Source organism: Lutjanus erythropterus, chromosome 21 (genome assembly GCF_056507025.1).
Source record: "Lutjanus erythropterus isolate fLutEry1 chromosome 21, fLutEry1.hap2, whole genome shotgun sequence".
Lineage (NCBI taxonomy): Eukaryota > Metazoa > Chordata > Actinopteri > Lutjaniformes > Lutjanidae > Lutjanus > Lutjanus erythropterus.
This window is the reverse complement of record NC_139337.1, coordinates 19,574,796-19,599,722: the sequence shown is the minus strand read 5'-3', so window position 1 is coordinate 19,599,722 and position 24,927 is coordinate 19,574,796. Positions and strand designations below refer to the sequence as shown.

At 38.3% G+C, this 24,927-nt stretch overlaps 1 protein-coding gene across 1 annotated transcript in view; it reads right to left on the bottom strand.

Moving 5' to 3' along the window:
• Positions 1-24,927, bottom strand: part of vipr1b (vasoactive intestinal peptide receptor 1b) — a 57,870-nt gene that overhangs the window by 31,177 nt on the left and 1,766 nt on the right. The window contains exons 2-3 of the mRNA XM_084747014.1: positions 14,364-14,454; positions 10,785-10,895 (exon numbers count right to left, since the gene is read on the bottom strand). Coding sequence (XP_084603140.1) covers positions 10,785-10,895; positions 14,364-14,454 — 202 coding nt within the window. The remainder of the gene's footprint in view (positions 1-10,784; positions 10,896-14,363; positions 14,455-24,927) is intronic.

The window sequence follows — 24,927 nt, the reverse complement described above, 5'->3', positions numbered from 1 at the left end:
TAATTGATGTGATTAATAAAGTCTGGCAGAAGAGTCAAGGTCATTGCAGGTAAATAAAAATTACAGTCCATCGTTTGGAGCCTTTTTGAAAATACATCAGTCAGACAGGAGCCTACAGCTCGACAGATAGGTGTGTGTCTTCCCCGCTGACATTTTTCTCACTTATTTTCACTGTGTGTGTTTGTGTGTGTGTGTGTTTTGGCAGCGGGTGGACGGCTGGAGCCTGGACCTCCTGAGCAGCAGTGGTTGTGTTGCTGGGGGCAGGACAGCAGGTCTAACCCTGATCCTACAGAACAGGACTTCAGCAAACTGATTACATGGCTGCTTAAAGCAACATTATACAACTATTCTACCTTAAAATAACAACTTCAAAATCATTTTGATGCTACACTGATTTGTAATAAGGATCGTGGTGCCTTTCATTCCTGCACCCCGTACACCTGCTTATGCTCTGTAACTTACGGCACTAAGTCACACACCATCAACTACGTAATTGTTTTTGGTGAAATGGATCATATTTTATGGAGAATTTTCTGAGTTTTCTGGTTTCCCCTCTGATGTCCTCTGGCTGCTCTGGCTCAACTATGATTTTCCTAGAGTTTAATGAAGGACAGTAATATAAACTGTTGCTAAATCTAGCTGCTGTCTAAAGCTCCTCTTGCACAGGAGCTTTGGACTGCAAGCAGGAGGAGGTTTGCAGGCCCAGGGAGGGGGGGAATGCTGGTCGAGAGCAGCGCTAATGCAGCAGCTGGAGCGGACATCGTGTCAGCGGCGAGGAGACCAACGTTCATGAAAGCTAAGAAAAGAAAAAGAGAGCCACGTGTACACTGTGCAATTTTGGGCTGTCCTAGACAACAGATGATGATGTGAAACAAACATGACGAGATCTTTGGTTGTGGCTTCAAAATCATGGTCCTACACTGTGACTGAGGTTCAAAGTTGGCTGTTCTCCAGACCAAAGGTAGCTAGGCAAAAAAATCTGACAGTGTCAGAAATTTAGAACAACCATCTCATAGTATGACTGCTGCTGCTATGACCTACATTTGCTAACCAATCAATAGGAAATGCAAAAGCATTTATTTAGGCTATTTTTGCACACTTAGGATACTACATATACTTAACGTTACCTCAAGCTCTTTTTGCTAAATTGGCATCCGATTACCTCTTTTCCCTCAGCTGTGATCATTTTTCTGCCTACATATATCAAACTTTATTCAATCCATGTCACACAGAACACAAATTGCAAAAAATATCAAATTATTTATATATATTTAAATATTTAAATTGTTGCATTTAAACTTGAAATTGAGAGATTATAAGAAAATTATTTTTATCATTAGACTTTCATGAATTGCTATATAATAATCATTTGCCATGTCTGCAACATAGTAAATGTTGACTTTCTGATTGGTTTACTGCATGTTTAGCCTAAAACACAACCATGAATTTATCAAGGCACTTGTGCACAGCTGATAGGCAAATCTCGCTGTGTGTTGTGGATGCAAGGGGCAGGACAGGATATGATACCCCTGTACCCTGATACAGATGGCAAAGGTGGATTTGGACACTGCATCTTGCATTTTGAACTCGTGGTTTGGCTCAGCATAACATAGGGCCCAAGGTCAAAGAAGGTAAACATAAACTACAGAATCCATCTTGTTGGGAGACAATTTGAAAAGACTTCATAGAGTCTCTAGCTTGACTAATAGGTGTGTGTCCTCCCTGCTGACATTTTTCCTCAGTTATTTCTACCGTGTGAGTGTGTGGTGTGTGTTTTGGCAGTGGCAACTCTAAACCTCCTGAACAATAGAGGCTGCGATGGTGTTGGAAACACTCAGTGTTGGGCTGAATGTCTTTTTTCAGCACCTTTTTTTCGCGTGTGTGTATATGTGTGTGTGTGTGTGTGTGTGTGTGTGTGTGTGTGTGTGTGTGTGTGCACGTGCGTGCGTGTGTATACACTGAGTGTTCATACAACACAGAGACGAGGTGAATCAAGGTAAACGCTATCCCTGATTTTGCTTATTAAAGGTAAGGCAATCACAAAGGACGTAGAGACGTAGATAGAAAAGTCAATCAATGTGAAGATGTAGGTTGTGCAGAAAGAACTGCAACTCAATATCAGGGAAAGGTCATGAATATTTTGTAGTTTCAGTGTGTATTAAAGAGAAGAAGGAAGAGTAGAAGAGTTTCATTGCGAGATGACATTTGCTTTTGATTGAAGACGCCCACACCACCTAGTCTGACAAAAAGACGGCTGGTTTCAAAGAGTTTGTGTGTAACTATGAAAATGTGGTTTCATCCTAACACTTGCCAGACGCCTCAGATCTTCACATGGTTATATTTTACAGAAGATATCACTCAGATCTAAAACTTCTTGGATCGAAATGACGTGTACATTAAAGAGAAGCAGTTTGTTTGAACTTTTAACTAAGCACAAAAACTCTCATATTGAACAAAAACTCCACAAACACCAACGAACATCTGGCTTTTGTCTCCAGTGGGAACAGGTACAATCAGCATTCAGTCCCGGGGCAAATGAGTCTGCAGTAACCATGGGTATTTACCACCTCCAGTTCTGACCAGCGGTGATGGAAACATGACACCCTGGTGGAAACACTCAAGCAGCTCTTGAATATTGTTCCAGAGTAGTTGTTCTTGAGTTTGAAAGAGGGACTGAAGTAAAATATACAGCAAAGTAACATTTCCTTCTGCTGTTTACTAACCCTGTTTTCCAGCATGCTTGTTATGCTGAACATGACACACCGGAAAAACTGGTCTACATTGGAAAAGGTGTCAGTTGCCTATTTCAAGTTTAATTTATTAAAGTTTGACAAGGCAGGGTTCAGCTACATAAAATCATAGTTGTGGATCTTGAAACATCCCTAAAATAATTTTTTAAGTTTATGTTTGTTTAAAAAACCTGCATGCACACAATAATTTTGGTGTAAAAATGGTATCAGATATTCTTAATAAAACAAGCTAAACAAACTTAGTACTATTTACTAGATTGTCAGCCATGAGCATCTTTGCAATTAATAAAATGTAATGTAATGTTTTTTTTTAAATAAATAAATTATACATAACTCATAGGATTTTTCTCATTGTTGATTTGATCAGTCTCTTCCCCATAAAAGCTTAATAAAACAGCTTTATCTGTTTAAATGTACACATGGACGCTTATTGGATTGAATAAATTTAGTAAAGATCTTTTTATCACTTTAAATGTTTTTAATAATTTGTCAAGAAAATGACGGTTGATGTACAGGGATGATCCTGTGGAAACATATTTTTGCTTAGATTGCACTGAAAAGTGTTGCTGGTTCTCTAAATGCAAATTTACATGCTTTTGTTTCATCATTTACACCGTCAGAACACAAAATCATACCAAGATACAAAATGAAAAAGCTTTCACATAGAATTTTTTTTTTTTTTTGATGATATAAAACAAACCAGGCAGTTGTCATCAATTATTAAATTCTGCCTCAGTGGGAAACTAAGGTCTCAGCACTACAAATTTGTGTATGCATTCATGTGGCTAGAGGGAGTCAGACAACAAATTACTTCAGTAACAGGAAAAAACTTATTGTCTGCATGAATGTCCAGCCCACTGCTTTGGAGCTCTCATGGCTCCCAATTACATGAAAATATGTCTCTGCCGCACTAAGGATCTTATTATTCTAAGCTCTTATTAACGTTCAAACTGCTTATTATATTGAAATATACCAACAATGAATATTAGAGTGGTAAATGTGTCTCTAATAATCAAAGTGATATTGAGCATGCTACAAGAAATTATACAACGTGTTTTGAGAGAAATGAAAACAAGGTAAGCAAAGTGAAGTTCTATATATTAGTAACCCATAAACACATTCGCTGTGGCCATTTTTACAATATTCTAATGAATATTCAACAATTGATCTTAAAACAATGCCTGCGGTGGTCTTTTCACACCTACACCATGCTGCCATCAGGGTTTAAAGTGCATCCTCCATCTTTGAAGTGTCTGTAATTTTCTGTTTGACTCTCTGAGGTGCTAATGCCTGTATGAGTGTAGCAACACTCCCAGAAGGGGGTAAAAGCCACATGTTAGCATGCGCCAGTGGCTCAGTGGAGATAGAGACCATATTTTAAATTTAACTGGATGTGTAAGAGGTGATGGATTGGCTTTTTTCCACATCCACTAAATATGCAAAGATATGTAACAGTAACATTTCAGGTTTAGAAAGGCTTTGGGATACAAAAGGGCAAATATTCATAGAGTTGCAGGAAAAACTTTGGAAACTTTGTGATGAATGATCAGAACATGAAAAGAGACAGTTTGTGCAGCCAAGAACAAGGCAGAAAAAACACTGGAGTCAACTGTTTCTCCATGTAGCCTATTAGTGTTGCTGTTAGCAAAAACAATGGCAGTAATTAGAAACTAAGGCTGTCTTCACACTAAATCAGTTGTTGCAGTGAAAACACTAGTCCTCCCATTCATTTGAAGGGGGGAAGAGTGTTTAGGCTGTGTCGCTGGGGACCGCAGGGGATGCCAAAAAAAACGCAACTGCCCTGAAATAAACAGAATCAACTTTATGGGAAAAAAAACACACGCTGTGGGGGCTAATCCCATAAGCCAGCAATGAGGACCAAATGTGAGAATCAGCATGATGCAAAGCGTTATCTTCTGATTGTTTCACATTGTTGAGTAGTTGTTATGCATTTCTGATATTTAATTATTTAAATATATTTTTGGGAGGCAGGAAGCGCCTCCTCTTTTTGCCTGAACCCTTTGTTCCTGGAACAGCTGGAAAAGTTCTGGGTGGAGACGCGGTAAATCACCTCAGCAATGTCTTCCCTGTCGTCAAACTGGCCACCGTCTGCCCCAGAGCCTGTTTTGCTGTCTAACATGACCCTACCTGAGCTAAATACTGTAGCTAACTCACAGAAAAGCCTCATGTTGCAACAAATTCCCGGGCAAAACATCAAGGTGCAGCTCCTTAATCAAGTTTGAGGTGATTTTTTTTGTGATTAATGTGACTAAGATGTCTATCACTGGATAATAATAAGGCATCTTAGGTTTTTAATAAACACAACCTAGATTAACTGCTGCAAAGCCTGATTTGGTATGAAGAAGAGAAAAGAAAGCAACTAAGACTAAATGTCAAACTGTTCATTGAAGAATTGGACAGGGGGAGGCAGGGGGTCCACTAAAGCAAAGTTTACACAGACCTCAAACAGTGAATACAGCAGATTCATGGTATGTATATGTGTGTTTATAAAACGTATTAATCATTTTTACTGGAAGATCAAAGTAAAACTAGGATAAAAATGTGAATAATTGCAGCCAAAATTCAGGGAAAAACAATTACTGTTTCTCTGGTGAAGGAGCGATAAAGGTATTGGAGAAACACTGAGGATTAATGAACTGTTTTATTGTCTCTTGATGTGGAAAACGTGCAGTCTTTGTGGAAAACAGCTGATGTTAACACAGATGTGAACAGTGTAAGGGGGAAAAGGTTGGACACAGAAGGGAATTATACATTTACATTGAAGAGTCTCCATTGAATGTAAGCCTTTGGTCTTTTTGCACCCTTTAGACTGAAAATCTGCTGCAATCCATTTCAACTGCAAGATTGCTGCCCAAGTTAGACTCTGATGGTTGTAAATAGTTGGATATTAGCACATCTCTCAGTCGGGGGGCATGAATACGCATTGACTTGCTGGGTCATAGACGCAGAGAAGGTAAAAAGCTGCAGGGAAATAGCTACGAGGTATTGAAAAGAAGGAATGGATATCCATCAACAGAGATCTGAAAATGACTCTGAGAGGAGGAAAAAAGGATCTGATGGAAAGGTTGTGGGTCAGGCAGCCTCGGAGAAAATATCCACACTTAGTGGTCATGCTGATCCGCACTACAGTGCGCCCTGCTGTGATGTGTGAATTTAATAACCAAATATTTATTTCAATTCAAGTTTATAGTAAGGAAAAAAACTTTATACACAGCATGCCAAAAAACTTTAAATTCATGGCTGTGATTAATGCTGCAGATTGAGCCTCGTTAAACTAAAAAAAAACATAAAACACTTGATCAAAGTGATGCACAAAGTCTCACTACATGTACACTATTATTATGACTACTAGTGGCAACTGGTTCATAGCCTCATATTTAATATAAGGACATTTTCCTAAAAATGAGTGTATAGATTCATATGTGAAATTGTAGCTTGATGATGGTATTAACAGCTCTGATTCACATCAAAACCTTAGACTAAATAATGACAATGACTAAGCTAACAGTAACATTAGTCACCTGCTAACTGCAATGTAAACAAAAACTTTGCCTTGTTCGTGTTTGTTTGTTCATTTTGGTGAAAAGACGCTGTCAAGTTGAAATCAGTCAGCTGAAATGTTTGGAGTCATGGATCGTGGATCATCTGACATGTTATCAGCGTTCTGATTGGTGGATGTGCGAAACTAGTTTCATAAAGTTGAGAGTCTTTCGCAGCTGTTGCAGCTGAATTTCAGACACATTTCAAGTTTGATACAGAGGGCTGTGCACCATTAAACTCAACTGCAAACAAGTTTCACCTGAGTTTCAATCAACTAAAGTTACATAAAAGTTTCATTGTGTAAAGGCAGGAATTCATTCATTCTAAGTGAAGATTCTTTGTTACCAACACTTACAATCATTTTCCGAAACACAGTGTTAGTCTGAAAATGGCAGCAGTTGGAAAAGAGTGACATTTACCAGAAATTGGAATTTATTTAGATACGGGCCTGAATTTTCTGGACCCTGAGGGGTCTGAACTAGACTTTTTAAAAAGGTTAGAGCGCCTTCACATGTGGTCATGTTTATCTTTTTCAGAATTCATTTACATGAATTACTGTGGTGGTTATGTACTTGAAAATGTTGGAGCCCGTGGAAATTACTTTTTAATTTTTCAAGGTATTGTTGCCGTGTTCCTCATCCCAGAAATTATATTGAAGTTCAGATGAAAGAAATCAAACAACAAAACGTCCACTTATGAGTAACCTAGCAACTGTGCTCTCACAACTTGCACCCGGAGCGTATCCTCACCATTGTCGAAAATACAATCGCACAAATATTAAAGGAAGCAAAAGACGTCATCCGGTGTGACATCACTAAGTGAAGGTTTCTACCCTCTACAGAGAGTCGAGCAGTAGGAGATGTGTTGTGATTCAATGTCAGTGCCTTTGTCTTTCATTCACAAAGGCTACAGAATTAAGAAAGGATGCTGCTGTTACATCTGCAAAAGAGATTATGTTTTCTGTTTGTTTGATCTGTTTGTCAGCAAGATTATGGAAAAAAACAACTGGCCCAATTGTCATGAAACTTGTTGTATGGCTGTAGGGTGAATTACTTACTTATTACTTAGTAATTTGATTTGATTTGAATGATTTTATTTTCCACCTCAGTGGAAATTTGTCTTTGGCTTCTCTCAAGAACTGACAGGTAGCAGCAAATAGGTTATATAAATGATACCAGAGACAAAAAATAATGAGTGTCCCTGATACAGTAATTCTTTGTTTAATTGCTGTATGGAAAATTGAAAAAAAGATTTCCTTTATCTGTTCCGGCTGGTCTGTGGGATCCTGGATTGACAGTCAGAGGGGAGCAGCTCAAACTCTTCAGTGTAATAGGTGTGCGGTATATGCAGTGATATTTTTAGCTCTCCTATGTGCAGCACTGTCAAATATATAACAATGTTTTTTTGTGACTTGCCAATCACTTTCCCTGCAGTGTTGGCAGTTTTGGAGAGCTTGTTTTTGCTCTTTGCACCCAAGTTGCCGTGCCAGGCTGCTGTTAAATGATGAGATGCATTGGCTCACTCCAAACCTCCTCCTCTTATTTTGCATCATAGGTCACTTGTAACACCGGGACCTCTGGCATGAACTAAATTTGTCATATAATGGGTATAATAGATGATGTTCATGTGTGTTAATACAGCTTTGATCTGCTGTTTCAACATTTTATATATCTGTATTTGTAGCTGCCATGTTTATGATGGTATTCAGTCTAAGTATTTGATATTTGTTCATGTGTACATGAATAATGTAACAACAAAGAAAAGTATATAATAACTACACAACTGAGAGGATGATGCTTCAGCTTGGTGCAGCCATATTTTGACATAATTCTAATAGTTTTGGAAGTATAGTTTTGGTTGTGCCTGCATATTTTTGTATATCATAGAACAGTGGTTCCAAACTATTTTTCCCTGGAAACAAAAGCTACAAGCTAATGCTATTGAGGGGGATCATGGCATTGATGATAATACACGTAGAAAGACTTTTGGATAAAATGTGATTTTAGTTAACATGTGCAAATTTAATTTTTGACAACCTCAGTGCAGACAAAGCTTTGGGGAACCCCTGTGACCTTTGCTGTCCCCCTAACGGGAACCCAGACCCCAGGTTGGGAACCAATGTCATAGAAGACTGGACTGTCCTTGCAAAGGCTTGCTAGGGCTGCAAGATTCTTGCTGAGATGTGAATCATAAATTTTGAGTTGAGATCACAATTCTCTCACATGATTCTTAGTTTTTCAACAAAAGCTTTGATCGCACTCTGATTGCACTGCGTTCAAGTGAAAAACACATTCGAGATTTTTGTTGTCCAGACAGGGCTTTAAACAGACGACATCAACATATATCAAAGACTTGAACTTAAAAGTCTTGTAACAAAAAATACCTCAAGTCTCTTTTCTTCTCTTACTTTAGTGCATCAAATTAATCAACTTAAATGCTGATGTTTTTATTTTTTTTAAATGAAAAGTGATGCACTGTATAATGTTCTTTTTGTGATGTAACGATTAATTGTGCAGCCCTACATTCAAGCTGAAAATAAGCTGAGTCATGTAGCTGCAGGAAAAAAAGTTTTCATAGTGTTTGTATTGAGAGCAACTTTGAAAGAATTTTCAGGCAGCGGAGGAGTTGGATAATGAAAGCATCACACAAGGACACAGTTTTGAAAGAAAGGGAATCAACTGGCAGAAATGCCTCGAAAACAAAGGGCTAAGAACCACACAAGCAAGATGAGACGACAGAAGAAGACAAATTCGATATCCAGCATTAACTAAAACTAAACTATACAAACTAAAAAGAAGTTAACTAAAACTGAAGGACATAAAACCCTGTTAATGAAGTAACAAAGAGCTGAAAGGGAAAGTTGTCAAGAAATCGACTGGGTAGACGAGAGGTGATTCAAAAACAAAAGATTTGGTGATGTTTCTCTTTCTTATCTCAGTTTGGTGAATCATGTCTCTTCCTCCCCGCTCTCTCTGTGTGCTCCTTCCAAAATAAAGGTTAAAGGATGAGCCGGATCCCTGCTTGTTTTCTTAGACCCCGACTGTAATCTTAGACTGAGTTTACATGCACATTTCAAATCTGCTCTTTCATTTGGCTCATGTAAACGCTGCATACTGTTTACAGTAACCAGGATTAACTTTTATCCAGGGTTTGAAGTACCTGGAGAACCCCCAGTATCTGTTCTAAACAGACAGTTCAGAGGGTCAACACCACTGTGGATAAACTTTTCCCAGAGCATTGCCTGTATTGTGCTGCTGTATATTCCTCTTGTTATGAAATGTTAGGAATATTGCAGAGGTTTTGACACTTTGCAGACTGATCTTGTAAGTAACAGTGATGTAATGATGCTTTTTATGAGGCCCATGAATCAATATCTACTTTCCCGCGAGTCGTTGGCCTTGGGGTTTCCACAGGGTTCCTAATAAATTCCTGCTGTCCTCGGGAGGTGATGGTGAAACCATCAGTTTGATGACTTTAAATGTCCATTTGCATGCAAGCAACATATTTCATCTTCAGTATCTACCCAAAGGCCTGACCGTATGCAAATACACTTTTAAATATCAAAATACTCACAGCCGGAGAAAATGTGAGTAAATGAAAGTCTGTAAAAGTGTCTGGCAGCCCTGAACTAATGTCAAAATGACGGCACAAGGTCCGGTTCAAACACCTGTGGGCTTGTTTGCCTCAAAATTAATTATCCCACTAATACACCACATTCAAATTATTTTTAATCAGTTTGAATGAACATTGTCATTTTCTTTTTTCTCAAGCTCAAGTTTTAAATTTGAAATGGTTTTGCTGCAGCAAACTGATGCCAATTTTTTTTTATAAATAAATGATGCTAGAATTATAACTTCATCAATAATAATAAGAAAATTGTTCAATAAAATGTTCAGTAGTTTCACTTAAATGAATTACATGCAAACTGCTTATAACGAATACCTCAGCTCATAAACACAGCCGATCCCTTGATAATGGAGCCGACTACAACACGAGCATGAAGAGGGTTGTTAAATTCCAGCCTTTCTCTCCTGGTCTTAAAATAAAAATTATTATTCCACAAATTTGTTAAATTTTCGATTCTGATTGATCAATTACAGCATTCTAAGGTGTGTTATTTCTTTATAGCAGACTGCTGGAATGAAGAACATAAAGTTGTTTTGGACGCAGTTGTGATCAAAGACTCTGGGGGAGCAATTAAATAATTTTTAATTCAATAGTTTGTGAGAAATTATTGATTTTTTTGGTAAATAACGGTGTAATAAGCGGGATAATGTACAAGATGACTCACAACCCCTCAGACTACATCATCACTTACTCAATAATTATTGATATGGACTGAAATTAAACATTTTATTGTGACATATATCGCCCAGCACTAGTTTTAAGGCTGAACATGAAATGGAAGAATGTAATCTAACTATATATTTTCTGCATGTTGTATCGACATTAAGTGAAGGTAGATGTGTTTACCTTTGTGGTGGTCACTGAAGTAACTGAAGTAAGTGGGGCAGGTTATTGTAACCACCTCTCCGACGCTGGCTGAAGGCCAACACGCAATGATGTCCCACATGCCTGGGCAACCTGCCAGCAGGAGACAATACCATTTACACGGCATCAGTCATGTTGTGTTGGACACACACACACACACACACACACACACACACACACACACACACACACCACAATAGCTATTGCTGTGCAAGACCAATGTAAACAGAGATTTTTTTTACAGTAGCAGCATTTCTTAAAGAAAACCTGCACACTGCTCTTGCTCAGCTTAATAAGTTATTGATAACAATAGCATTTCTGTCTCTCTTGACCTTCGCCGAGTGTTTTGAATGTCCAGAGTGACAGAAACTTTAGAGTTACCAAAAAACTGTGGTGCTGAGCAAGAGCGGTGGGCAGGATTTTTTTTTCATAACGCTGAAGTGACATTTTCCAGTGCACCTTCATCTGAAATAATTGGATGCGCAAATATCTACTTTGAATAATTTTAAATTCAGCAATATAAAGTTGTTGTTGTTTTTTTTTACTTCTTTGTATTTTCTTTTAACAATTGCAATCATAGAGAGCTCCCATAAGCGAGAAACATTATTAGATACAGATAGATATAAATTGGGTTGAGTCATCTTCATTCTTCAGTTTCATCTCGGTGTGGGAGTCTCTTAGTACCTCATGATTCAATTCCAATTCCAGGCTAAGATGCGATTATGAAAAGATTATCTATCTATCTACCTATGTCTGCATCTGATTGCATCTAAATTGTTGATGAGTTAAGTTGATCACAACTTGCACACAGTTGCATGCACTAGATTTTTAGCCAGGGGTTGTCAGTCAGATTGTATAAATCTGCACTTGCTCACGCACAGCCATCCTCACCAAAACTCAAATAACCTTGTATTTAATGTAAAGTATGTTATGTTTCACCATTCAATTCATTCAGCTGTAAGGAACGTACAGGCTGGTCTTACAGAATTGTTACAGGTGAGCATAATGTTGAGCACTGGGTTTTAAATTTTCAATTACTGACTTTTCGGCATCGATTCGTAATCGTTCAAGAGATAATCATGATGCATCTTAAAATCAATTATTTCCCCACAACGTAGTTTCATCAAATAAAATTCTTTAAATGCTGCAAACTTTTTAACACAAGTAAAATAAACATATGAATACACACAAACATCTCAGGTGATTTGATCTGCTTTAAATCCACTTTGAAGACATTTTAGTCACTCATCTGTGGTGGCTGTTCAGAAAGAAATGGAAATAGCTAATGTATTGAGTTATAACAATCAATACACAATGAGGTAGTTTGTAATTTTTCTGAACCCAGTTCCTAACAATACCAAACAGCTGGGATCAGTGTTTTATTTATTTATTTATTTTATTGTGCCTAAATGTACAATCACACACCAGTTTTTCGGTGTGCTGGAACTGTCAACTTTCTTTGAAATCTTTTCTTATTATATTTGCAATGAAGGTCACAACCTTTCACTCTGAAAGTGTGCTGAAGGTCAACAGCACCGTGAACAGACCTGTGTCAGAAAAGTGTGAAATAACAAAAAATACAAGCAATGAACCATTTCATCCTGCAATGGACAAATGTCTGAAGTTGAGAAACCATTGGGAGCGTAGTTCTAAGCTTTAAAATACACTTTGTCAGAGCTTATTTAAGACCTCAAAGCTCGCTGTTTTCACAGTCTGTATTGAGTGCTACCTTAGCACTCAACTCCTAAATACACCAACTGTCAAGACATATTCATTTTTATGCATGTTCTGTTTCACTTCTGGACAATCTCTACATTAAATGTGTTACATAACCATATGCTGCTGCTAACATATGGTTTCTCTCACAAACGCACTCACTGGTAATTCATTTATTAGGGACGTGACCTCTGAGAGCAGCTTCCACTACCTTCCTGTTGAGGAAGCAGATAGGGAAGTAGAGAAATGAGGGTCATTGCAGACATGCAGAGATAAGGAGCAAAGCTGTTTCCAATGCACGTATCATACATTGTATATTAACTTAATGCACTATGCAGTATGTCGAGTACGCAGTGATTTTTTATTAAAGTGAGACCTAGCGGATGGAGATAGCATGAAGTTAATATAGGTGTGTTCTTTAAGTCATAGGAAGGAGGGTGCACTAAAGTAGAAACTTACATATTAATTTTAGTCTTGTCTGGTGCACATGTTGAAGGGCATGAGTGTATTTTTCTGCCCAGCAACCCAGCTCCATATTCATACTTCATCTCATGCTCCTGACCATATTACTGAGACATGTTCGTTCACAGTAGAGGTCAGAGTCTTTATACATATGATATGTTCATCATCGCACAGACGCAGTTGGTGAACCCATGGTTGTCAGGAAACGTCGTTATCATTAAGTATCTTCATGGGCTAAAAATCCATCGTAACTTCAGTCATGGTGGTCTGTGTCACGTCCATGATGAAACCATTGTTGGCTTTAATGGCCATGGCGTGTATGCCTAGACGCTGTATCTTCTAGGTACTTAATTGCATTTTACCACATGAAAAGTTGACTTTTATTTTCAGTATTTTCAGCATTAGCTAAATCTGTTGCAGGCTTCTTACACCTAAAAATCTTACTGTTAAAAATTATAATATAATTGCCTTATAGCTTTAAATGGCTCTGATCTATCACACAAAACATAATTATAATAATGCAATAATAATAATAATAATAATATAATTGAGTCTTTTATCAGTGTTCATCAAGCAAGTCTGAAGCCCTCAAATTTGTGACTTAAGTCTGACCGAAGTCAAGTCATGTGGGTCAAGTGCCCCATCTCTGCAGAGAAGCTATTATGGAATAGCGTATTAGCTAACAAGGTAGTATTTTTGGACACAACTGACGTCAATCTAAATCTGCATAGTAATAAAAATGGTGAAGGTGTAACTTATCCCACCCTAAAAGCAGCAAGAAAACTGAGTTGGAAAATGTCAATCAAGCAAAGTCACACCCACACACCTAAGATGAGGTCTAATTACACACAAAAAGTGGCTCTCACAGATGGTTAGGGTCTACATAAATAAGCTGTATCCCATATAGAGAGAACTCTATAAATGTCATAAATGTTTTAAGTAATGCAAATAAAAACTCTTAATCCTGTTATGGAGAGTTAAAACACTCTTTAAGCTCCAGATGTGGGGGTCAGACTTGAGGTAGATGGTGGGTAAAATAAAAAAGCCCGATACCCTGTTTTAGTTGATATTCAGATGAGTATATTAGTCACTCTTTCAAAGCCGTTACCATCCTACAAATCTAACTATAATACGGTCTTTTTTACCTTGAAATGAGAGATGATTGAAAGAGTTTTCTGAGGTAAAGTCATGACAATTTATCTGTCTCTATAAAATCTCTGCCCTTTAAATTTGCCTGCCCTGCTACAATAGTGTTTTATCTATAGCCTCCCACACTGCGTTACCTCACTTCTTTATTTGCTCATACCATTTCCCATTTCCTCTGAATAGCCTCCTGCACAGCCTAAACACTCAGAGAGAGGAAAATACGTTTGGCAGAATGACCTGACGTGACGTTCCCAAAGGTGCTGTTCTCACAGCGCTCTTTCTCCAGCTCGATCTCGTTCACCACGTCACACATCTGCACCAATTGCACCTGTGGAAGAAGCAAAGAGCACATTTAGGTGTCAAGAATCTAATATGCTTCCATCACACTGCAATTAGACTCAGAAATAATTCATATTCGCCGAGGTTGAGGCCGCTAGACAGGTTGCAGCCCGGAGAATATGTGCTCGTAAATATTTTAGCTAACATTTCTCTTCATCACATTCCTGCAACCTTTCTATTAGAAAGAACCCGCAGCTAATAATACAGTAAATACACAGAAATGTTCTCTATGCCTGAAATCCAAACAGAGCTCCCTCTCGCCTGGCAAATAGATGCTATCATGCAAATGGATTAGGAAGTGGAGACGGGGGCCACTGGGTAATCTACTGCGATTGTTCATCTGTGTCAACAAAAGGCTGAAAAATGCGAGATGACAGCTGCTGGCAGAAAGCCGGTGGGTCAATGAAAATGTGTAAGATGAGCAGCGAGGAGCTCGAGAAGGTCAGTGGAGATGAAGAGAGGGAGAGGAGAAGGCTGGCATGAAGGGTATTCATGAACTCCCGGGGAAGAGCTGCACCCTGTTACCAAAAGCTACAACGCTTACAAGACTCAAGGCAGGAAAAGGTCAGGATCAGACGAGTGATGCAGCACAAAGTACATAATACACAACTGTATAGCTCATGTTCTCTAATTGGACCTTATACAACCTTGGTTCCGAAAAAGTTGGGATACTGTGCAAATCATAAATAAAAACAGAATGCAATTATTTGCATAAACTTTTTGACCTATAAACAATCAAATACAGTACAAACACAGTGTCAGTGTCCCCCGACACTGATGCCTGCAAAGTGTTACAAAAAAGTTAGAAGAGAGGCATGTTTACCACTGTGTTACATCACCTTTTCTTTTAACAACGCTCAGTCAGTGGGAACCGAGGACACTAATTGTTGAAGTGAAATTTTTTCTCATTCTTGCTTGATATACGACTTCAGGTGCTCAGCAGTTCAGGGTCTCTGTCGTCGTATTCTGCGCTTCATAATGCACCACACATAGTCAATAGGAGACAGTTCTGGACCGCAGCTGGTCAGTCTAGTACCTGAACTCTTTTAGCATAAAACCACACCACATGTCACACATGCATGCATGGTGTCTTAGCATTGTCTTGCCGAAATAAGCAGGGACGTCTCTGAAAAAGCCTCACAGACGTTAACAGTTAACCATGATGCCATAGGCGCTAACACACCCTCATACATCACAGATGCTGGCTTTTGAAGTGCAAACAATGTGGATGGTCGTTCTCTTCTTAAGCCCTGAGGTCAAGATGTCTTTTGTTGCCACTCTCCCAACTATTTTCAAAAAAAAAAACTAAAAAAAGAGTTTATCAGTTTGAAAAATAAATATATTGTACTGAATAGTCAAAATGGTGATTGCATTCTGTTTTTATTAATTTTTATACAACGTCCCAACTGTTTTGGAATGGTTTTGTAGATTTCTTACATCTGTTTGAAGAGCCTCTACTACCCATTTTCAGTCAAACATGAAATGATCCTCATCAATCGTCCATAAAAGTCCTGTTTAGTTCAGGGTGGAGATCCTGGTTCCCACCGCTCTCCTCATACAAGACAAACAAACTGACATTCATGAATAAAGGGCACCTCACAGAGCAACACTCCTGTACTTGTACTTAATGTTTCCCACAAAGTTAATGTTAAGTGTATGCATAGTAGTGCAATGACTCAATGTAATGAGGCGGAATAAACTCAGAGGTAAGCTGTGTTCATCATTTCAACAAGCACTAAGTACACATCCACCAGGCCTGATGGGCTGTCTGATAGCTGTTTGTGCAGTAATATTAAAACCGCACAGGCACATTAAAGGGATAGGTCTGATTATTTGAAATGGCGGTGTATGAGGGATGTCAGTGTGTTACCTACAGTAGATGTGCTGTGTCACATTCCTGGAATTTCTGCCCATATGTTTCAGCACATTGCCGCTGTCTCCAGCCTACTTATGACTGTTTTACAGACGTTGCGACTAGCACTGTTGTCATCATTCTTCATTAAATTCTTTGAACCCTTTCTTCCTCTATGCTTTGACTCCTTCAGGTTGCAGGTTCCCAGCAGCGTAGACGCTTGAGTTTGAGTTTCATTGTTTCACAACTGTCAGAAAACATGCCAGAATCAATAAAGGGAATTGGAAACATACACTTTGATGGATCAGACAACTTGGAACCGATTCTAAACTAGAACAATTTTCTCAATTCCCTTCCTTAAGCACAGCCATCCAAGATGACAAAAACAATTAAATCTAAATGATTTAATGATTTATGACTGGATTTTTTTCTAGTGGTCTAGTTCAGCAATTGACAATATTAAGAATGTCCTTTAATCACAACCCTGATCAACACACAAGACTAACAGTACCAATGATGAGATATAAAGAGGCGTCCTGGTGTTAATGTGGCAGGTCAACAGATATGGTGTGACATCTGTTAAACGAGGTCAGATAAGTGAGGAATAACATGTAATTTAAATCCCATGCTTTATTAGATCTGATTACTTTAAAATTAATCATGAATATTTCATGGTAATTTCAAACTCATAAATCTGAAACTTTAATCATTTTTTATGACCTCTCAAGGCCTTCAAGGCCTGAAGGGACATCATGGCCTCGCAATGGACCACAGCCAAGGTCTGGCTGGTCTAGTTAAAGCTACAGTGGTTACAGGATTTTCCAGATCATTAAGATTTAATCTTTGTAGAAAATGACACAATACTGATGAACACTGGCACAAACTATGATCTGCAACAAGTCTGACAAAAATACATTGTTTGTGATTTGCATATAGAATAAACAGAATAACATAATTCAATGGCTTCCATAACCATCACGTATGAGTCATTTAGAGAGGTGAAAAAAAACAAGAATTTGTATCTTTCTTCTTTTTGAAGGTGGTATCATAAAGTATTTCTTTCAACCAGCGTCCTTTTTGTCATACTACCACTAGGAGTCACCAATGGTATAAATATTTTAAGTCTCCTTCTACTCAAAAATGTGTTTTTCTTGTTACTTCACTCGGATGTTTGACCCTCACTGTGTTGAATGCTGTGCAGAGTTCAACACTAAAAGGTGTTTTCACATTCATCTGCTGAAGTTCACCTTACATTTATACGTACAAACATGATTTTGTAACATCAACAACTAGTTTGAAGGCCAATCCTGGTTGAATACTATATAGGCAACTCATGGAAGTGCAATGTGAAAAACTGGAAGCCTTCAGTACAGATACAATAAGAATGAACTGCAGCTAACAATTATTTCACGATTTCATCCTTAATCATTCAGTTACTATTTGTTGAGTTTATAAAATATTAAAAAAAAATTGTGAAAAAAGCTGATAACAATTTCTCAGAGTCCAAAAAGAGCTCTTCATTTACTAAAATAAATGACAAAGAAAAACAGCAGTTTATCATTTAAGAAGCTGGAACTTGCAAATATTTGACATGTTTGCTTGAAAAATGAATGAAACTTTGCACTTCTAGGTCCATTAGATAAACTTCTGAAATGAACAATATTTGCATATTCATTCATTCTGTATTTTTTTTAATAACTAAGAAGGAACAGGTGTAATTTTAGGAATTTCTACCTTAATAATTATTTTTTTGTGTGTGTGTAAAACCTATATCAGACATAGTTCACCCAAAAAATTTAAATTCAGTCATCATCTACTCACCATCATGCTGACTGTCTGGTTTTGAAACATTTGTGGGTGAACTATCCCTTTAAACTTGTCTTGAGGGGACCTTTAAATCCTAGGGGCTTTAAAGATTTAGCTCAAGGTAAAGGTGACTTATTTCTTAAAATGTTGCTGTAGCTAAGTTTACTAATCACAGCCAGATGAGCTTCTGCTGATTTGTACTGTGAGCATCACAACAACACAGCATGAAGGACAACACAGCTGGAAATATGAAATAATTGCAGTACATAGAGTACAAACTATGTAATAGCTGCATGTTATTTATAACCACTTCTCCACACAGTCACTCCCTCCCTCGCCCTGTGGATGAGGTCGTCCTGACACTATCACGATCCACAGAACTTTGCACATGGGAGTTTTTGCCTGCAACCGACTGCAGCAGAAAATCCAACATATCCTGAAGTAATATAATAGCAGCACAGGCCAGGAGGCAGGAGATTAAACAGCTAACATTATCTGTGCAGAGCAACTTAGGTGAAGGAGGACATCTCATGTTGGTCAGACCCTTATTTGACCTTATTTTTCATTAGCATGAAATTCATTGTCTGCCAATGTAACAAGTGAGCACTTACAAAAAGATTTGAATCAAAAAGCCCCTTAGTGGGGAAGGTAATACTTAACAGTGAACATAATATTCTACACCCTGTACAACCTGGTCTATTAGTTTTATCTATGTTCAACATGATTTAACCACATTTATCAGCACTGTGATCCTGAAATCAAGCAGAGCTACTGTTATTTAAGGTTAATTCAGACTACAATGGATTACTACACTAGTACATCACAATATAGGACAAACATACGCAAAATCTTATATAAAATAATCAAAATTATGTCTGTTGCATTGAACTGTGTGCCATTATTATACAATACATATCGCAAAACTCTATTCTGTTACAGAACAATAAAATGAGATCATCAGATCATCCAAGGCTGAATCATTCTTGGATACTTGAATCTGCACAACTAAAGGGAGGTTCTGCATTACGTATGACGCAATCTTGTGTACATGTTGTACAGAGGGGTTCTGTGTCAAGGTCTAGTTTTTTTCTACCTCATGGACATATTCTAAAGAAAGTGGTGTGTTTGTGAACAATACAATGAACAAGGTAGAAGGTTAATTTATGTAGAATTATTCAACACAAGGTTTTGTAATAAAATGCAACTTCTTTTTGTCACAAAATGAAAAAATGGATAATAATAAGTCATAAAAATAAGGTATATTTATGGTGGGGGGCTGAGGATGAATTGAGCAGTCTTACAGCCTGAGGGAAGAAGCTGCTCTCTAGTCTGGTGGCACAGCAGTGGATACTTCTGTATCTCTTGCCTGACGGCAGCAGGATGAGCAGGCTGTACCTGGGGTGGGAATCGTCTTTTAGTATCCTTTGGGCTGCCTGATATCACAGCTACTCGGCAGATGAGTTCTGATTATGTTCGGTTTTAATCACACGCTGCAGAGTCTGCGCGTCCTGGGCTGTGCACATCTCATACCAGTGTGTAATGTTTCCTGTCAGGGCACTTTTAATTGCTCCTCAGTAGAAGTTAACAAGAACTTGGCCCAGGACTCACGCTGATTCCCAGGAGGTAAAACTTGGTTTTACAGCTTCAGCGCATAACTCAGCTGTGGGAATGATTATAGAGCAAACTTACTCCAAAGCAATCTTAATAAACTGTTCTTATCTTAATATATCTTAAAATATCAAATCATATATACAGTATATATGATTAGTTGTTCGAACTATAAAATGTTGATCACTGTCTCCCAAAGCCCAAGATGACGTCATTAAATGTCTTGTTTTGTCTACAACCCACAGATATTCATTTACTGTCATAGAGGACCAGAAAACACATAAATCAGAGAATAGCTGAAAATTATACCTGGCCATTACCACCGCTGAATATAACCAGCTCTGATGAACCCGCTGTGTGCTACCTGCCAAGTACCACATGGCAGACAAAACAGGCGACTACTAGGGTTGGTAATTTGCTTATTTAATGGTCTGCCTCCAAAGAAAGTGCAAGAGCCACTGCTCAGGGACAGACTCTCATCCAGCGGCGCGGTGCATGCTCACTGAGATGGAGGAAGAGCAAAAGGAAAACAGCCTGTGGAGCTGGAATATTTTCACATCTAACTCAGAGATGCTGCTTGCTGAAAGTTGGTTGTTGCTGAGGGTTTTCTGCATTTTGATTAAGCATGTTTTAGCATGAGTTAACTAGGCAATTAAGCTCGTCTTAGTTTAGTAAAAGACAGAAACTTGGATTCAGAAGGTGTGCGGAAAGGAAAGCAGTAGAGCCCTTCACCTGTGGTGTTCTGCCCAAAAAACATTCATCAGGTGGCTAAACAGGACACCAAATAAATGCAAATGTTTTTCTGTGTTTAGCTACACTGGATGTTGAAGTTGTTTGCTAACAGTTTAGCCAAATCAACTGCATAAGGCACTAAAATAGCAATTTTGTCACTTCAGCTTGATCCACTGCCCACTTGTGGCCAAACAAAACAAAAAAACTTTTGCTGAACACATTTTAAAATAGGAAAAGCACGGGTGTAAGTAAGAAAATTAATATGGATGAATTCCATTTAGCTGCATCAGTTGAAATACTTCTACTTGAACATTAAGAAAAAATAGAATTAAGTCACAGGATGTGGGCCTTCACCAAACTAAAAACTACCTAACAACAGAGATTTTCATTTTAATTTCAAATGGAAGTGGCGGTCTTACATCGTTTTTGTTTCTTCTGGCTTTTGGAGAAATGCAAACCAGTTGCAACAAACCTGATGTTAACCATTAATGCTACATAAACAGTAGGAAAACTGGAACAAAGTCCCTCATGAGGGGGGAAAAACAGATATGATAGTGGAATGTGTGCATGGACTTGTACTGTAGGCTGCTGGGATCAAGCCCTCTTCATTGCATGGAGGTAGTTCATTAGTTCATGTATAACCCTTCATTGTGAACAGAGCCAGAATACACAAAGAGGGAGACCAGTGATAACAAAATAACCACCAGAGTTCAGAGTTTGTGATTTATGGGAGAGTGGCTGAATTTTTCTAATCTGTGAAGATACAAGAAATGAGCGGAGGGGTCCTGATAGTGATTTATGCTCCAGCTCAAAATACTGAAGACAATAATTAAGTGTCTGCCGGTTAGACATTTTAAGAAAACTTACCTATGATATCTACACTTCACTCAGGCATGGAGATTGCTGTGCTGGGCAATGAATCAAAATGCCAATCCCAAACTATGCAGATGATAAATAGACCTCTGCAAAGCCTTAGGGACACAAACATACACACAGCGTCTCCTTGAGCAAAACAGCACATAAATATCTGCCAGCTTTGATAGTTTGTTAGCACAGAGCTCATCATGAGGGCTGCCAGGCTGTTGCTTCAAGTTGGTAGAGACTGTTGTCATTTCAAGCAGCTGCCGGTCTTGCCTTTTTTGAGTGCAAGATAACGATCAAATAAAGAACAAGGAGGGCCGACAGGAAAACGAAAGGAGAAGCCTGTGTCTGCGTGTGGCCGCTCACAAAGCCAAGTAATGTGTTTATCCCCATCCTACACTTCACTGGAGAGAAACATCTACATCACGCCTCTTCAGCCGTCAGCTCATGTTGTTTCACTTGAGGTTCATTAGCCAGTAAACAAAGTGAACTAAAAACTATTCCAGCCAAACTACCTTGAACACATGAGACATTTTTGGTTCGTACTAAAAAAAACTGTTGACATCAATCTGTGCAGCAAGTATCTAATAGCGAGTAGAATTGTAAATTGATCTGAATAATAGCATCATCCTGTTTGACATTTTGGAAATGTCCTTATTCATTTATTGCCAAGACTTAGATGAGAAAATCAATACCATTCTCAAAACGGTGTATTATGAAGACACATCTGGAGATCGATCTGTTTGACTTTGCATTGATTTTTTTAAAAGCAGGGGGAAACAACTAGCTCTGTCCAAAGTTTAAAAACATGCATACCGGCAGCTATAAAACTCACTAACTGACACACGATATTTTGTTTGTTTAATTTGTGCACAAACAAACATGCAACTATGTTAAGAGCCACGTTCAGCCCTGACAAAAAATGTAGCAAAGTGTTTATTCAAACAGAAGCGGTGCTGCGGTGAACACCCTGTTCTCTACGTAAGCTCACCGCACTGCAATGCCTTTTTAGTACAACACTACTGAAATACACGTCACTGCTGATTGAGGAACACCTGTCGCCACCCACCAAACGAGAGAAAATGTACACTGTAACTTTAAAATGCAACCTATTAAATCACTAGGTTGAAATGAGCAAACTAGTTCTGATTAAAGAAAACTAGATATGAGTGAGCTGGAGGTAGGCACATTTTTGAACCTTGGCTTGAGCCTGGATAGTTGCTTCCAGTCATCACTAAGCTACTGCGAGCTAATCAATAAGCTAATCTTGCAGCTCTGGCATTAATGTACAGACATGAGAGTGGCAGGCTATTGATCTCATCTAACCCTTGACTAAAAAGCAAGTAAGTACATTTCCGAAAATGTCAAAGTATTCCTGCAAACATTTGATTATTTGTTTAAAAAGTTTCTTTTTGTTTCTCTTGGGCGGCTTCGTGTTTCAGAAGAAACAGCAAGGAAAAATAATTATCGCCCACTCCATTCTCTACTCTTCAATCCCCTCTTCTTCCATTTGCATTGTGTTAAACCAATAATGGTGATATCCAGTTACTGACATGCACTTTTTAGCCACTTATGGGATTTTCCATGTTCCCATCAACACCACATTTCCTCACTAGATATATTGATGAAACATGTCAGAGTGTGTTATTGTAAAGCGGCCACCTAGGACTGTGGAAAGGACGCAACGAGGAGCACATCGGCAAACCGTCAAATGTTTTTCACACTGGTGCCTATAAGAGCCACTAAAATATGTCAACAGACGACGTTCTGTTTCAGGTTGATCTTTTAAAGCCTCGGGTGGGCCAGACATCTGAGAGTTGTCAGAGGTGAGGAGGAAGAAATTTTCACACAGTCACTGTTCGTGTTCACAGCCTATTCTGCCTGGGAAGAGCTTCATTGACAGTCATCAGGAGACGCATGCTGAGTGTCAAATGACTAAAATCCACCCGAAGACATACTGTAACCATTATCACGATAGAAATCTTAAGCCTCTAAGAATGAGGCTTCTTTTTCGATTTTCCTTCACATGTTTCTGAAACTGTACTGAAAAGCATTGCCGATCAGATGAAATTACACTGATACCTGTCAGAGATAAGACGTAAAATTAAATCCCTGTCAGGAGTTGTGTGCGGTTAGAGGAACTGCAGCAGAGCATCTCTGACATTTCTTAATAGAGATGAAACATAACTGAAAAATTGCAGATGACACTTGGTTCTTAGCAAGAACCAATGAAGATACTAAACTCCAGAGGCAACTGGGAGCATCAGACACAGATTTTCTTATCATGATACCAGGTGGTGAAGGTGATTTTAGTTTAAAGGCATAGTTCAGACTGTTGGCACTTATCAAGTCAGTGTATTACCTACAGTAGATGGTGGTCAACATGCCAAGAAAACAAGAAAAAAGTAATAGCTGTTGGGTTGTTTACAGCTAATTTGCTGTTTCCAGCATGTTGGCTGCAAATGAGGTTGTTCTCTCGTTTCCCAGGGACTCTGAAATCTTTGAAAATTGAAATGAGATAGCAGACGCCGCAATGCCATGATTTAGGGGAATGAACAATACAGACATCGAAAGCTTTTCTCAATGAAAAAGATGTTTTCCCTCCTCTTGGTTTGCAAAACTTGTGAGTGTTGCATGCATTGTTTCTTCATTGTTTACCTTGTATGAACTAATGATGTGCCTGATGGTTAAAAAGTGGGTTGAAGGGCTGCAACTAACTATTATTTTCATTGTCAATTAATCTGTAGATTATGTTCATGATTAATTGATTACTTGTTTGGTCCATGAAGTGTCAGAAAATGGTGAAAAATGTTGATGAGTGTTTCACAAAGTCCAAGACCATGTCCTTAAATGTCTTATTTTGTGAAAAATATTCACATTTAAAGAAGCTGAAATCAGAGAATTTGGACATTTTTATTTAAAGAATGACGCAAAATGATTAATTGATTATCAAAATAGTTGGCAATTATTTTAATAGTAACTCACTATCACTGTGCTCATTTATATTGTCACAGACATGAAAACAACAAAATAATAAGCAATATTCACTTTTTTGGAAAACAGGCACCTGGGGACGACTTATAACTGACTTATAACTGACAATTGTTAGCTGGAAAAAACGATAGGATCACAGCTTTTAGCCTTCCCTAGTGGTCAAATTTAAAATTTGATTATAATAACACAGAATATTTATATTAATTAGGTTAAAAATTCTGGCCTTTTCCTTTAAAACTTTCCACAAGACAAGAAAGGTGTGAAAATTTGTCATTGGGAGAAATACAGGAGAATTGTGACCTGGGGAGGGCAATGAAAAACAGGAAGCTCCCAGACACCTAAAAAAAATCTGCATCAGTTTGAGTAAAATCAGTATTAGTATATCAGTATAAGTGTCCGCTATATTTAGGATATTTTCATCACTGTACCTTGAATCGAAGTCAGACAATAACACCAACTAACTAACCAATAGAGGCAGTCTTAGACCTGCAACTCCCCCGTTCTGTGAGGTAAAACTACTGTTTTTTTTTTATCAAGGAGTCTGGTTGCCTTCAACAGAGCGATATTTGGCTTTATACTGTCGACTTCCTGTTGGAATAGGTTGTCTGA